This window comes from Rhinoraja longicauda, chromosome 3 (assembly GCF_053455715.1).
Source record: "Rhinoraja longicauda isolate Sanriku21f chromosome 3, sRhiLon1.1, whole genome shotgun sequence".
In the NCBI taxonomy this organism is placed as follows: domain Eukaryota; kingdom Metazoa; phylum Chordata; class Chondrichthyes; order Rajiformes; family Arhynchobatidae; genus Rhinoraja; species Rhinoraja longicauda.
Window position 1 is genome coordinate 43,108,828 of NC_135955.1, and position 14,864 is coordinate 43,123,691.

Consider the following 14,864-nt stretch of genomic DNA (forward strand, 5'->3'; position numbering starts at 1 on the left):
TTAAAAACATTTTAAAAGCAACGTTAAGGCTCTTTATTTCCTATATTACTATAGTGACAACGCTCCATGAAGTACCTCAGTCATAGTAAAGGCTCGGGAGTGTACTGAGGATGTGAAAGACGTTATATAAATGCAAGTCATTTTCGCCACCTTTAAAATTAATTGTTCCGAGAAGGCGCGTTTGATTGTGATTGTGATTTTTCCAAAATGCCCACAGCATTGGCGTGATAGAGTGGGGTGGGTGGCGATGGAGGTGGGGGGTGATGAGTGTTGCTAGAGAGAAGGCGGTATGATGCAACAAGAAACGTGAGAGGCAGCTTCGTTTCAAGTTGCTTCTACGTCGTGGCTTTGCTAAAATATGTTTTGTTTTTTAAACGTTTGTTTCGTTTTACATTGAAACTAAATTGATTTATTTAGGAAGTCAGATCATTTTCTTTTAAAAAAAAACCCATATGCACACATGGCAAACATCACGAACCTTTACACAAGTTTAAGTTTAAACTAAAGCAACAGCGAATTTCAAGGGCACGGAAATATATGTGCTTGGATGCTATGTGGTAACCCCATAACTATGTTCAGAAATTAAAATAAATAACTTTCAAATTCCAGATAAATTATGTAAAAGCTGCGAGCACACTAGTGAGTTTTCATGTTGCAACTTCGAGATGCAGCAAAGTCATCAGGGATATAAAAATGAAGAAATGTTTAACTATTACAAAATTACATAATGTACATATAACGTTTGGTTATAACGGACTGACAGGGTTCAGAATCCCCAATAACGCATCTTGCTACTTGCAGATTATTTTTATTTACTTAATTTGACAATAGGAGTGCAGTAGAAATGATTTTGTGCATCAAGGATGCGTTATTGCAGATACGCGCCTGTTATTTAATAAAGAAATCAAACACAGTTTTATTCTGGAGCAAAATATAAAAGAAGGGTCTTGACCCGCATCGTCACCTATTCATTTTGTCCAGATATGCTGCCTGACCCTCTGAGTTATTCCAGCATTTTGTGTCTATCTTCGGTTGACACCACCATCTGTAGTTCCTACCTACACATAACATGCAGACCTGGTTTAGTTAAATTATTGTCACGTGTACCGAGGCACAGTGAAAAACTCGTGGAAGGATTCAGCTGGTCAGGCAGCATCAGTGGGAAATGAAACAGAGTTGATGTTTCAGGTTAAGACTCTTCAACCCAAATTTAACTGTGAGAAAATAGGTAGGTTTTATGGCAAGTGATGGGAGAAATGAAGAGGGGGGCTATCTATGATAAGATGCAGACGAAAACAGTCAAGGTAACAGTTAACTTAAACGCTAAACAAATTAATACAAACGGAGGTTGAAATGCAACAGAGTATAGCAGAAAGGTTCAGCTGCATCTGTGAAAAAATATGAATATAGATATATTATCCAATATCCAATAATTAAAAAATCAATAATAAACCTTATTTTATAAAAGCATATACAAAATATACAAAGCAGTACATGACTCTCTTTATACACATGGTTTAGTCCAGTCGATATATTCAAAGTGTGTTCAGTCTATACATTCGCAGTATTGTCAAGTTAATCTATGCTATGTGCCATTCATCCGGCCTCTTTGAACAATACACGCCACAAATGTCTGTGGGGCTGTTGGATTGGACCTAGCCCCTCAATGCTCAAGTGGTGACAGGATCTCGTTTGCAATCTTTCCCTGCAAAGCCTTTGCATTGGCGGTATCCAGCGTCAGTACATCCCTCGACAGTTACCCCAGCAGCAGGCAACGTACTAGGTGGCAGCATTCCTTTCTGGACATCTTGTTGCACGAGAACGCCAACAAGTTTCGGACAGTCCAAAGTGCTTCTTTCCCTGCGCTGATGATCTTCCAGCAGCACTTGTTGTTTGTCTTTGAATGCATTTCTTGGAAAAGTCTGCAGATCGGAGTCCCCTTTTACATAGCTGCTCAGGATGAACCTCAACAAGGATTCTTGCATCCTGTCCACACCTCTTTACAAACACACGGTCCATAAAGAGGCGGATAGTCACTTCATCTTCATTACAACCATCTTGAGCGTGTGGTGCATTGGGAGTGAGACACTGACCATGCAGGAAGGATCTGAAGGGGAGGGTCCCTCTAATTGCCAGACAAGTGAAGTTTAGATTTAAAAGAGCCACTCTGCCAAATGATGTCGACCGACTGCTCTGGAAGCCACTCCACGGTATTCATTGTTTCCATCTCCTGTTGTGCCCGCGGGATATTCTGCGCTATCCACTGACTGGTGGATTTGTGGTCAAAGTTATTTCTCTGCAGAAACTATTCTTCAAAGAGCATGTAGTGCAGCGAAGCCCAACTGAATGGAACATTGTATGGAAGTGATGTCAGGCCAATCCGTTGCGACGCCGGGTGACAGATAAATCGTCAACCTGAAGCAGCACTTCAGTTCAATGCACAGCTTGGAGCAGCCGCGTACAAAGGTGGCCATCAGTACTAGGGCAATGTTGGATATGCGATTGCTGGTGACTTGTGCATTGCAACTCATCAGGCATGCTCTATCTTGGATCCTCGGGGAAAGCAGAAAGTGGCTCGGGTGACTACCATGGTGCAGGAAAGGGTGACGTACAAAAACATGGAATTTTGGATCTGATGATCAGCTTCATGTCCACCATCTAGAGGTGGCAACATGACGTGCCGTGCCTTCCACACTGAGCACATTGATTGATGCGATTTTCGCATTCACAGCTTATAGTTTTAAAATTCAGGTCCACTGTCATAGTCAAATGCCCAGTGCCTGCATGTCCACTAATTTCACAAACTATTGTACCATTTCCGGGAACTGAGCTCTCCCGGGGATGGATTCCTCTTCGGTAAATTTGCACTTTTTGCCAAGGGGAGATCAGCCGTTTTCCCATACCTTTAATCTCAAGCGATGTTTGGTCAAAAAAGAAGTCATTCTTCCTGAGCTGGGATGTGTGAGACACTGCGCTATTCCCGGTCTTCGAATGCCTGGATTTGCCGGGCACTGCCCTGTTCCCTGTCTCCCGGACCTGGGATGGAATGGGCTGATGGCCTCCTCACAGTTTCCTGGCTGGGATTTTCCTCCTCCTTTGCCTCCCTTCCATTTTGTTACTTCATCTGACTCGGCATTGGGCTTCATCCTCAGACTAGGAGAGATTGCTGACGCCTGCCTGGGACACCAGTTTTTCTTTCAATTTGATTTGAGGTCCATTGCCTCTCCATCACTAGCCAATTCCCTTTTTGTTCCTCTGTGGCCCCGTCTTCGATTCACGACGTCTCTTGGGGAAGAGATCGGGAGGTTGATTCTGGGGTTTGGTAGTTTCCAATGGTCGGGCTTTCCTCGCCTCCTGTTCACCTTCTCTGCTAGGGTCGTGGGGGGAGATTTCTGCATTCCTCTGTGTTTATATTTGGCACCCCCCCCCACCACCAACCCCCCCCCCCCCCACCACCAACCCCCCTCCCCCACCACCAACCCCCACCACCAACCCCCCTCCCCCTAATGTCAGTAAGAGCAGGTGCATATCTGGGACAGGCTCTGTCGTGGTGGCCTGCTTTTCCACACAGGTTACAACCTTTAGTTGCTCTTGTCCTTGATCTGCGGGGCTTTTTGCATGCAGTTGTTGCAGGTGTCTATGCAGCATTGGATGGCCACATGCAAATGGATCAATGGCGCTTCATTTGTCACATATGCAACCGCACAGTGAAATTCTTTTAGCATAAGTTACACATGCAGGCGTCGCCATTTTTGGCGCCATTATTCAAAGTCCAAAGTCCGGTCAACCCGTACGGTCGGTGGTCTGGGGAGGGGAAGAGACGGAAGGATGAACCCACACCTAGAGATTAAACAATACAATACAATACAATATATCTCTATTGTCATTGTACAGGGGTACAACGAGATTGGGAATGCGCCTCCCATACTGACTAGTTTAATTAGCTAGTCAGTATTAATTTAAACAACCCAATGAAACAAATTAGAACAGTTTTGAAACGGAATAAAGTGCAAGTAGATCTGTGCCGGATCACTGTGCGATGTGACCATCTGGCTCAGCAGGACCGGTTCATAGCAGCTATGGCCCTGGGGATGAAGCTGTTCCTGAGTCTGGAGGTGCGGGGGTAGAAGGCCTTGTATCGTCTGCCCAATGGTAGAAGCTCGAACAGACTGTTGCAGAGGTGTGAAGACTCTTTGTGGATGATGGTGGCTTTTCTGAGGCATCGTGTGTTGTAGATGCCCTCCAAGGCTGGTAGCTGTGTTCCGATGGTCCTCTGAGCTCTATGGACTACCCGCTGAAGATATTTCCTCTCTGCCTCCGTGCAGCTGAGGTACCACACAGGGATGCCATGTGTGAGGATGCTCTCTATGGTGCAGCGGTAGAACAGTACCTTCTTCCGCTTTCCGCGCTCCAAAATAGACCATTCCCTCCAAAACTTTGCGGATTGCTCTTTAATCACCACTCCCCTTCTGCACACCCACCTGCAACCACATGAGATGCAGTACCTGGCCTTTTACCTCTCCCCTTCATACCAACCAGGAACACAAATAACCCTCTGGTGAAGCTTCTGTTCCTATCCAGTGTGTATCGCATTCAGTTCTAACAATGTGCTCTCTACACTATCATGGAATCGGGCGACTGATTTGCAGAACAATCGACGGGATTAACCCTGATCTTCCATTTACCCATTACTTTAATTTGTTTTACACTTCACTTTAGACTTTAGAGATATATCATGAAAACAGCGCCGAGTCCGCGCCGACCAGCGACCTCCCTATCCCAGCACCATCCTACACACCAGGGACAATTTACGGAAGCCAATTAACCAACAAACCTGATCGTCTTTGGTGTGTGGGGGAAAACCGGAGCACCCAGGGAAACCCCACGCGATCACTGGGAGAACGTACCAACTCCGTGCAGACAGCATCCGTAGTTAGGCTGGAACCCGGGTCTCTGGCGCTCTGAGGCAGCAATACCGCTATACCGCCCGATATTGAGTTTAACTATTTCAAGTAACTCCGCCTTCATTTTTACAAATGTCCCTGCATCTTCTATCTCCCCTTACGTTTAAAATATGCATCATTTCGTTCAAAATTCGTTTTCAAGTAATTGTTACGCATACTATTCTGGTCTGCGCCCTAACTCTCTCCACTATCCCTCTCGGCAACTTAAAACACGTTTGTTTCCCCCTTTTCCCGTTCTTATGAATATTTTTTATCTGAAACGTCAAGTGTTTAGCTCTTCCTCTTGTTGCAACTTGATTTCAGTCAATGCTGCACAAATATAGACCTCGTCTACATTAAATTGAACAAGTTTATCTTAAGAAACTTGTAAGGCACATAATATTTCGTCCAGAATAAATATATCTGGTTCTGCGTCGGAAACAAATGAGATTAAAAATAGAACCAAAATCCTTCTGCACTTGGCAGTCTTTTATACAAAATCGTGCACCTGAAAGTCTAACATTGTTTTGGCTTTCTGTGGCTTACCAGCATTTAGTGAGTTTCAGACCAACCAGCTCACTACGGTTGAGTGTAGGAAGGAATTGCAGTTGTGGTTTACACCGAAGATAGACACAAAATGCTGGAGTAACTCAGCGGGACAGGCATAATTTCTGGATAGAAGGAATGGGTGACGTTTCGGGTCGAGAGAGACCCTTCTTCAAACTCTTCGGGTCTGAACCCAAAACGTCACCCATTCCTTCTAACCAGAAATTATGCCTGTCCCGCTGAGTTACTCCAGCGTTTTCTGTCTATCTTCACCACCGTTCAGAATATTTTACATCGTTCTTGCTACTAAAGTCCGGCCACCACCAGCACAGCGTGATGCAGCTGGGAGGAGGGAGATCGCCGGCCAATAGGTGAAAGCAGACAGCGGGCTCTGCAATTGGCGACGAATCAAGCCAATAGGTGAAGGCGTGCGCCGATGTGATCCTGCCCATGCACTGGGTGAGTGACAGGCATCTTGAGGTATGCGGGCGGAATCCGGGCTCGTCCGGTGTCAACTATTTATCGATTAGCTTGTGCCTCGTCAACATTGCATTTGAGCAGAGATTAGAAGAGTTCAAGAGCAGCCGCGTCTCGCATCCATATCCCAGTGAATTGCAGATAACCAGGCGCAGCAGAGCAGCGCTGGGTTGTTTCCCTCTCGGTTGCAATTTTTTTTGGTGTAGTTTGGCAAAACTGGGGCTGATTGTTTTTACAGTGAAGTTTGCATTATCACAAGATACAGTTTTTACTTAGTTTTATGAAAGGTTATGGTTAGATTTAGGACAACAATTTTCTAGCGATGCTGGAAGTTTCAGACTGTTGACTGACACTCCAGTCGGGTTCAACATAGAGTTTGCAAAAAAACTTGGTGCGGCGATTTCACTTCATCTTTTGGTTTTAAATCATGTTTGTTTTTGCGTTGGCAGAGTCACCTGCAAAAGCAACTCTTTATTAATACAGACGAGTCTTTAGTACCGTGGCTGATGCTCTAAGCGTGAGGGGGCTTTGGTTTGCACAGACCAGGCTGACAATGGATGGTCGATCGGCGCTGCCTCCCGCCCCGCTAGTGGAGTCCTGCCAGCCGCCTAATCCTGCCACCTTGCCCATTTCATTGGGCGGCGGCTCCCTGCTGCGACCGCCGGCGTTGTTCCTCCGAGCCGCCGCAGCTGCAGCCGCCGCCGCGGCCGAGCGTTTCCCCCGGACCCCCAAGTGCGCCCGCTGTCGCAACCACGGCGTGGTGTCGGCGCTGAAAGGCCACAAGCGCTTCTGCCGCTGGAGGGACTGCATGTGTGCCAAGTGCATGCTGATCGCCGAGAGGCAGCGGGTCATGGCCGCGCAGGTGGCACTCCGGCGGCAGCAGGCGCAAGAAGAGAACGAGGCCAGGGAGCTGCAGTACATGTACGCCGGCGGAGGGGCTGCCGAAGCCGGGCTGGCCATGGCAGCGGCTGCCGCAGCCGCCAACGGCATCATCCCCGTATCCAGGGCTGGCTTGACGCCTTACGATATCTTTGGAGTTGACTACCATAAGCTGAAAGAAGGTAGGTCAGCTGCAAACCATGGTTATCACCAGTCAACGCAGGCTGTGGGAAAGCTGCTATTTAATTGCTCAAGTTTTCTCAGCCATAGGTCATTGATTTGAACTCATTTATCAGATAGTTATCAGTGATTCAGCTGGCAGAGGTGCTGCTTGTGTGGAGTTTGCGTGTTCTCCCCGTGACCGCGTGAGTTTCCTCCAGGTTTGTCGGCCTGAACGGGTGATCGATGGTCGGTGTGAACTCAGTGGGCCGAAAGCCTGTTTCCATACTGCATCTCTAAAATAAACTAAAATGTCCTTTGCAACAGGTAATTATTATCCAAATGTTGCACTGATGTTGCCTCCGCAGTTCTCATTTAATTGTTTTTTTCTGCGGTTGGTTCAACATTTCTAATCGTAACTCTGAGATAGCTCCCCAACCTATATTCTGCGTTACTGGCATCGTTCCACTATCATTTTACATTTTAATAATGGTAAAGTCACTTGAGCAACAGCCAGAAAACGCACATCCATTTTGGAGATTTACATTGTGTGCAAATACAATCCTGGGATGAAAGGCCACAGCGAGGCCAGGAATTCACATGTAAATCAAATTGTCAGTTGCAAAGCAGCGTTGACTAATCTTCATATTTTTTCCTGCAAGCGTTCTATTCGTAATCTGAATGTTCGAGTCACAGCTATGATCTATCACAAATTTTATAATCGTCCCAACAGTTATACAGGCATTATCTGAACATCCCAAACAGTGTGATCAGGAATTTGTGCCTTTCTAACAGAAACGTTACAAATGCGCAATTATCTTTCTAATCTTCCAAGGATTATGGCATAAGAGGCTGGGTGGAATGCATCGGTTTTTATGGCTCGGACTTGACGTTAATTTAGGATACAGTGGATTTTGCCAGGTAATTTTTCAGTGGGAGGCCGCTTCAGTAAATTCGTCTGAGCAGAGATGGTCCACATTTTTACATAACTATAAATCAAGGTTAAATCGATGTTGATATAGGGAAGCTTCAAACTTCGTGATTTAGAACATCGTTATTCATGTTCTAACATTCAAACGGAGAAACGAATAAAATACAGGGCGATGTCTTATTTGCAGGCCAGAACAGTTACTTTGACTCTGGTACTATTTATGCCATCTGGTAATAACAAAAAGCCTGGCATTGGGTTAATTTACAACGACACTGGGTCGCAACTTCTGCCAGGATGGGGAAATGGTTAGCAAAAAATATATATTTAAATAATTCTTCGTATTCAGTAAATGCATAAATAAGCTTGTTAATACAACGTCAAACTAAAATTACAACTGGTGAATTTAGATTCAATGTTGATACGTTAGTCATGAATTGATATCTAACCCGTAATAATTTTGGTTAATGTTTATTGAAACGTTTGTGTTCAACAAAGTGCCCTTTACATCAAATGGATTCACTGGTATGTGGTTCTTTAAAAAAATTATAATCAGAGATTTGCTGCCCCAAACTGATGGTAAACGGACACTGCTTTAATTGGCACGATTTCCTTACATGGATCCGTCCAGATTTGACGAACAGTTAAAAAAAGTAATACAGAATGTTTTAATACATGGATAATGCACAATAGACTAGCATAATAATAAACATAATAACCACAATTAAGGTATAAAATCGAGACAGAAAACTAAATTTTGTTAGGGGCAGTGTGGAACTAGTTTGGATATATGCCTGCAAATAAAAATACATTCAAAGTATTTTTAAATTAACGTGCTCAATCACACGTGAGCGGTGAGGCCAATGCATGCTTTGCACAATCACCACCGCGTGTATAAAGTAAGGAGACGAAAATGTCAGTAGACCAGGTGGAATTTGTTTGACCTGGCAGATGATGAATAATGTATCTGCAGAGATCTAAACATTAATAACATACGTCATCTTAAAACCATTATTAACCATTAATAGTCTATATATTTTCATGTGAACAAAAACGAAAGTCTACATAATGAATTAAGTGTTCTTCAAATACATTTGGGAAGCTAAAACACTGTGAAGAAGTCATGGGGTAAACGAACACACACATAATTCACCAGCAGCATTGTGCACAGATGTTGTAGAATTAAAATGCCAGGCGTGTTGTGCATTCAGTTACTCTGAAGCGATTCCAAAACGGAAATCTGTTTTCCACTAAACAGTGCACCCATACCCAGTTCCCTTTATTCTGACAGTTGATGAGACAGGCTATTGTTAAAAAAGGGACAGCCCATTAGATCAAATTTCCTGCATTGCGCTCGGCGGAGGTTAACGCTACATATATCAAAGTTAACCGAATGCATTTTTCAAGCATTAGTGACAAACAAGTGGCTGAAGAAAATGAATCAGTAGTCGTTTGCTCAATCCCTCTAATAGTTTTCGGCTCATCAACAGCGTTAAAATAGCAGTGGGAGAATGTGTAATCCCGTTTTACAGGGCACCCCAAACTACTCAACAATGCGAAGTTAACTTTGTTTACTTTTTAATAATGAAATATTGTAATTATTTTTTAACTATCTTTCTGGAGTAGGCAGAGGGGGGAGAATTCGCAGACGGAATGGCATTTAATGTTGATCGCAAGTTAAGCAAAATTAATCTCAAGCATCCATTCACATACATTTAAATCGAAAATATGATCGAATTGGGAGGTTTGAAATTGTGTTTGCCAATCGACGTTAAAATTGATGCCATTTGGAGCTGAATCCAAACCGTTTAAGGGAACTTACAATTTATGCAAATCCATTGACCAGAATATCTGATCTCAGACATTTCCGAACAGTAAAATTATGCAACCTACATTTATTGTAAAATAAAGGACACCACCTCCTAAAATAAAAATACAGATTTATCATAGCGGCTTTACGTTTGTTAACGTGTCCTATAGATACCTGGTTTAACCAACCATTATTTCATTCGTCGTTAACGATTATTGTTTTTTAAATCAAATTTGCAATTCTTTATTAAAAGTAAAATTATATGCCGAGTCATTAAACTGTGTTACGCGGCTCATGCTTTTGGTTTGTAATTAACATAGGGGATCATTCTGCTTCCGTTGGTTCCTATGCTTCATTTCAATGTCTGTGTTTCCTTGCAGGAGAAAAGCACTCCAAATATGAGTTGTTCTACAACAGTCTGGTGAGTCGGTCGGTTCTCCAACCTTCACACTCTAACACCTCAGACACTGATGGATCGGATACCAATCTGAAGGATAAAGCAGGGAAACCCGAAGCCTTGGACAACGATTCGGGCCATCTTTCTTCTTCCCCTGATCCGCCGTCGGAAAATGCGGACAGCCCTCGCTCGGCGACTCCATCGGATACTGAGTCTGGCAACGAAAGCGACAAACCCCCCAAAGAGTTGGCCAAGGTTATGGTCAACCGACCCGGCTCTTCCTCCAACCACAGGGCGCCCATTGACATCCTCACCAAAGTTTTCCCCAACTCCAAGCGCGATAAATTAGAGTGCATTCTGGCAAACTGCAAAGGAGACGTTGTCCAAGCCATTGAACAGGTACTGAACGGGAAGGAACCTGGTGGACAGATCAAAGATGTGGACTGCACCATATCCGATTCCGAGGAGATTCCGCAATCCTCACACATTACGTTAGCCGGCCTCTCTGGCGGCTCCATCGGCACCAAGTCTGCTTTCTCTCCGCTACAATCCGGCGCCGTTTTCGGAGGGCCCGCTAACCTGTACGGATTGAACCCTAGACTTGGCATCAATCCGCTGCGGTTGGCATACTCGAGCCCTAGCCGAGGGCTGCCAACGTTCATGTCACCTTATGTCACTTCTGCTCTGATGCCAACGTTACCATTCCGTCCACCGATGGAATATTCCTTCCCGGGCATCGTGAGGGATATTCCCTATTTTCAGAACAAAGACTCGCTTTGCTCGAGTGGATTGTACACCAGAATTAATCCCGAAAAGCAGTGACTCAGATGCTCGTGAGATAATCTGATACCGAGGCAATTGAGCAATAAACACTGACTTTCCAGAACGCTTGAATGAAATAAAACGCAATGGTAAAACCGATTCGATCCAATCTGTCTTGCTCCAAATTGCGCAAGGGCTTCACTAGATATTAACATTGTTATTTTGATTCTTTTAATTATTGCGGGCAACACCATTGCGCTGAATAGAATGGGGGGGGGGGGGGGGGGGGGGGGAATCGGGCATTAGATTACGGAAATGTTGTTGAGGATAATAAATGTACGGAATCGACGTTTCTTGTCGATTGACCTCAAAGCAACATGAGAAGAGTTAGATTGAGGTGAAGAATACGGGCAGTTGAAACTGTAATTATTCCTATCCAGGGCCATTTGTCAAACCCCACCCCCTTTCTCCCTCACCACCAACAGAGAGGCATGCATTTTAACGGAAATCGTGGAGTTTATAATTTCACGCCAGTTTGTCAGTTTTTGAGGGAGAGGGATGCTTCCAATTGTGTGACGATGAATCAGGAAGACCCAGATACAATCGACTGAGAGATCAGACACCAGGGTCGTCCACTGGTTCCTGCATGCGTTTTCGCACAAGTGTACAATCTATGTTAAACATATTAATTACACACTTACGCCCGAATATGTGGAACTGGAGAAATTGAACAGTACATTTCTTAATGATGAAATGGAAGGACATTCCCCATATTGCCACGTGGGGCGCAGTTCAGTTTTACGTTAACATTTTAGGACATGTTGGCCGGACTCACTGTGCGTCCACTCCTCTTACCGGAGACCCTGGCGCATTGATGTTGAAATGCACTCCAGAAAGACTTTCGTTGACGAGGAAATATCTTAGGCAGAAATAAACAATATTTTTATGGACCCGGGTCGACATATTCAAGATGTGTGCGTTGAAGTGCCTTATTTCGAAATATTATCGGCGACAAGGATAATTTGGACTTGGGAACCCTCTATTTTTCACAACAGCTTCAAACTCCTGTAGTCGAATGAGGCTTTACTTATTTTAAATAAATTTCTGTCCGTGAACATCCGCCCTATTTTATACCGCACACAAGTGGCATTGCGACAATGTAATTTTTTGTTTGTTTGTTCAGGGGAGTGCGGCTCATTGAAAATGGTTAACCGTGACCAGCTATCAACTTTTTGCTTTGCTGGCTCCCCGCCCGCAGGTTCAGTTAAGTCATGAGCAAAAACTGGTCTTAAAAGGCGGGTTATGTACGGGGAGGCAATGTTTTCTTTCTGAAGCCGGGTTGCCGCCAATCGGTCAGCTATCGTTTTACTTTGCATAATAATTTTTCAAGTTCGGTGTCATTGATAAGAACGGTTGTAAACACGAAACAAAATAAATTCACTAAAACATACCAGCATCTTGGTGTTCAATGTTCATCACCACGAAGTGGTGGAAGCGCGTTTGTATTTTCTGTTTTTTTCCCCAGATTCAATAATGTCCTCACAATATATAAATACATCTATATAGTGGGCTGTGTGTCCCTTTGTCTGAAAAGGGGGTACGAAAATTAGCTGTAAAATTGACTGAGACATACCAACTAACTCTTTTTGCTTTATAGTATTTAAGCCCAGTTAGGCTACATTCCATTCCATTGAACCAAAGTACCGCAGTTATCAGTAGGTAAAAAGAGAGCATAACCTAAATATTGGAAGAACCTCCAAAAACGTTAAATGCAGTTAAATATCTCTGAGATACAGTCACTGCTGTGATGTAGGTAAAATGGATGCACAAACATCAATATGATCAATATGATCTTGGAAGATTATCTATTGCATGACGACACTGGACAAGGGAGAACACTTTTTTTGATACTCAAATACTGTATTTGCAACTGACGGACTCACCTGGAGGTCTATACCTCTGATATTGCGACACTCCCTAAGTAGTGCACTATATCCTCAAGTCTGCAACCAAGTGGATATTTTTACGGTAGAGATAGATATATTATTCATTAGTACAGGTGTCAGATGTTATAGAAACATAGAAACATAGAAAATAGGTGCAGGAGGAGGCCATTCGGCCCTTCGAGCCAGCACCGCCATTCATTGTGATTCATTGTGTTATGGGGAGAAGGCTGGAGAATGGAGTTAGGAGGGAGAGATAGATCAGCCATGATTGAATGGTGGAGTAGGCTTGATGGGCTGAATGGCCTAATTCTACTCCTATCATTTATGACCTTATAACAAGCACCCCCTGTTCTAGCATATACTTGATACTTAAGATAATATAGAGGAAAATCTAGTGAAATTAGTTGGATACTACATTGTACACAGTTGCAATTATTTTGATCTGAGAAACAACGAATATATATATATTTTAATTAGAAGAGAGCATTCTCCTAACATTACTTCATCTACTGGGGTGGCACAGTGGCGCAGCGATAGAGTCGCTGCCTTACAGCGCAAGAGACTCGGGTTCGATTCTGACTAAGGATGCTGTCTGTACGGAGTTTCGCACTGTGACCGCGTGGGTTTCCTCCCTCTCTCTCTCTCTCTCTCTATCCCCCACAACCTGTCGCACCAGCTTCTCGTTTTCACCCTACAAACAGCTAACAATGGCCCGTTTCCTTTATTATCGTTACCTTTTTACATATCCTTCATTCATTGTTCTTTATCTCTCTACGTTATCGTCTGTATCTCTTGTTTCATTTTCCCGTGACTTTCAGTCTGAAGAAGGGTCTTGACCCGAAACATCACTTATTCCTTCTCTCCCGAGATGCTGCCTATCCCGCTGAGTTACTCCAGCTTTTCGTGTCCATCTTAGCACTTCCACTATTTCCTCCTCAAAATTGGACCATCTGCCTTGGATGGTCCTTATTTTGGGATCAGACATCCTAGCCAGTATAAACATCAACTCCACACCTATCCTGTCAAGCTCCTGAAGAATTATTTCGTTAAAAGAGATCACTTCACTTTATTTTAAATACAAGCGAATGTAGACCTACAGAACTTTGGTCAATTTCTCTTCATCTGGTAAACCAGAAAACAACCTTACATTTGACTGGACATTCCTTTTTATGCACATCTTTCCTTAGGTAGGAAGAATAGCTCTCCACACAATGTCGTATACGTGTGTGGTCTCGTCAGGGCTCTATATGATTAGAGCAAAATGTCTTCTTAATTATTTGCAGAATTGCAAAGATATCCAGATTCCTCCAAGCATCAAATCTTTTTCATTTTTCACATTTAAAAAACATTCCCCCTTTCTCTGTTCTCTGTGGAAGTGGTGAGTAGCTCCCATTTTCCCTGCATGCTTTGTGCAGTCCAGGTTATCTTACAAACTTGGTTACGTTTTTTTGGGGAGGTGATAAAGGTATTAGCGTAGGGCAGTGGATGTTGTCTAATGGACTTTTAAAAAGCATTTAACAAATCGATCATATTAGACTGATCCAGAAGATTAAAATGTGTGAGATCCATGGTGGCTTGGTAGTTTGGGTTCAAAACTGGCTTAGCCTTAGTCGGCAGAGGGTAATGATGGAAGACTGTTATTCTGGCATGAGGTGTGTAACAATTTGGTGTTGGGATCTGTTGTTGTGATATAATTCCCTACAAAACTGAATCATTCTCTGAGTTTAAATCAAAGATATTTTTGAAAATCTCATGTTTAGAAAATTTATCAAAGGTAATCCTGCAAAAGTTAAGATTTATCCGCAATATAAACGTACAGAAGTAATTTTCTTGCCCCGTTATAACCTCACGAAAGAAATATTGGTGCATTAAATAGGGAATCAAAGTGAGTCTGTTTTCAGTTGACGTTTTAAACTTTTCACATTTATTTTCATTTTTTTACATTTTTGTTAAATGAAAAAAGGTACCAGTCTTTTTCATTTGAATTATTATCTTAAGAACTGTTCAATTTTTTTCT

At 43.4% G+C, this 14,864-nt stretch overlaps 1 protein-coding gene across 1 annotated transcript; it reads left to right on the top strand.

The window, feature by feature from the left end:
• The first annotated feature begins 6,519 nt into the window (after positions 1 to 6,519).
• On the top strand, positions 6,520 to 10,961 carry LOC144592383 (doublesex- and mab-3-related transcription factor A1-like). Its single transcript, XM_078396948.1, has 2 exons — positions 6,520 to 7,027; positions 10,123 to 10,961. Exons 1-2 carry the CDS (start codon positions 6,520 to 6,522, stop codon positions 10,959 to 10,961), a joined length of 1,347 nt encoding a protein of 448 aa, XP_078253074.1.
• Positions 10,962 to 14,864: the final 3,903 nt, after the last annotated feature.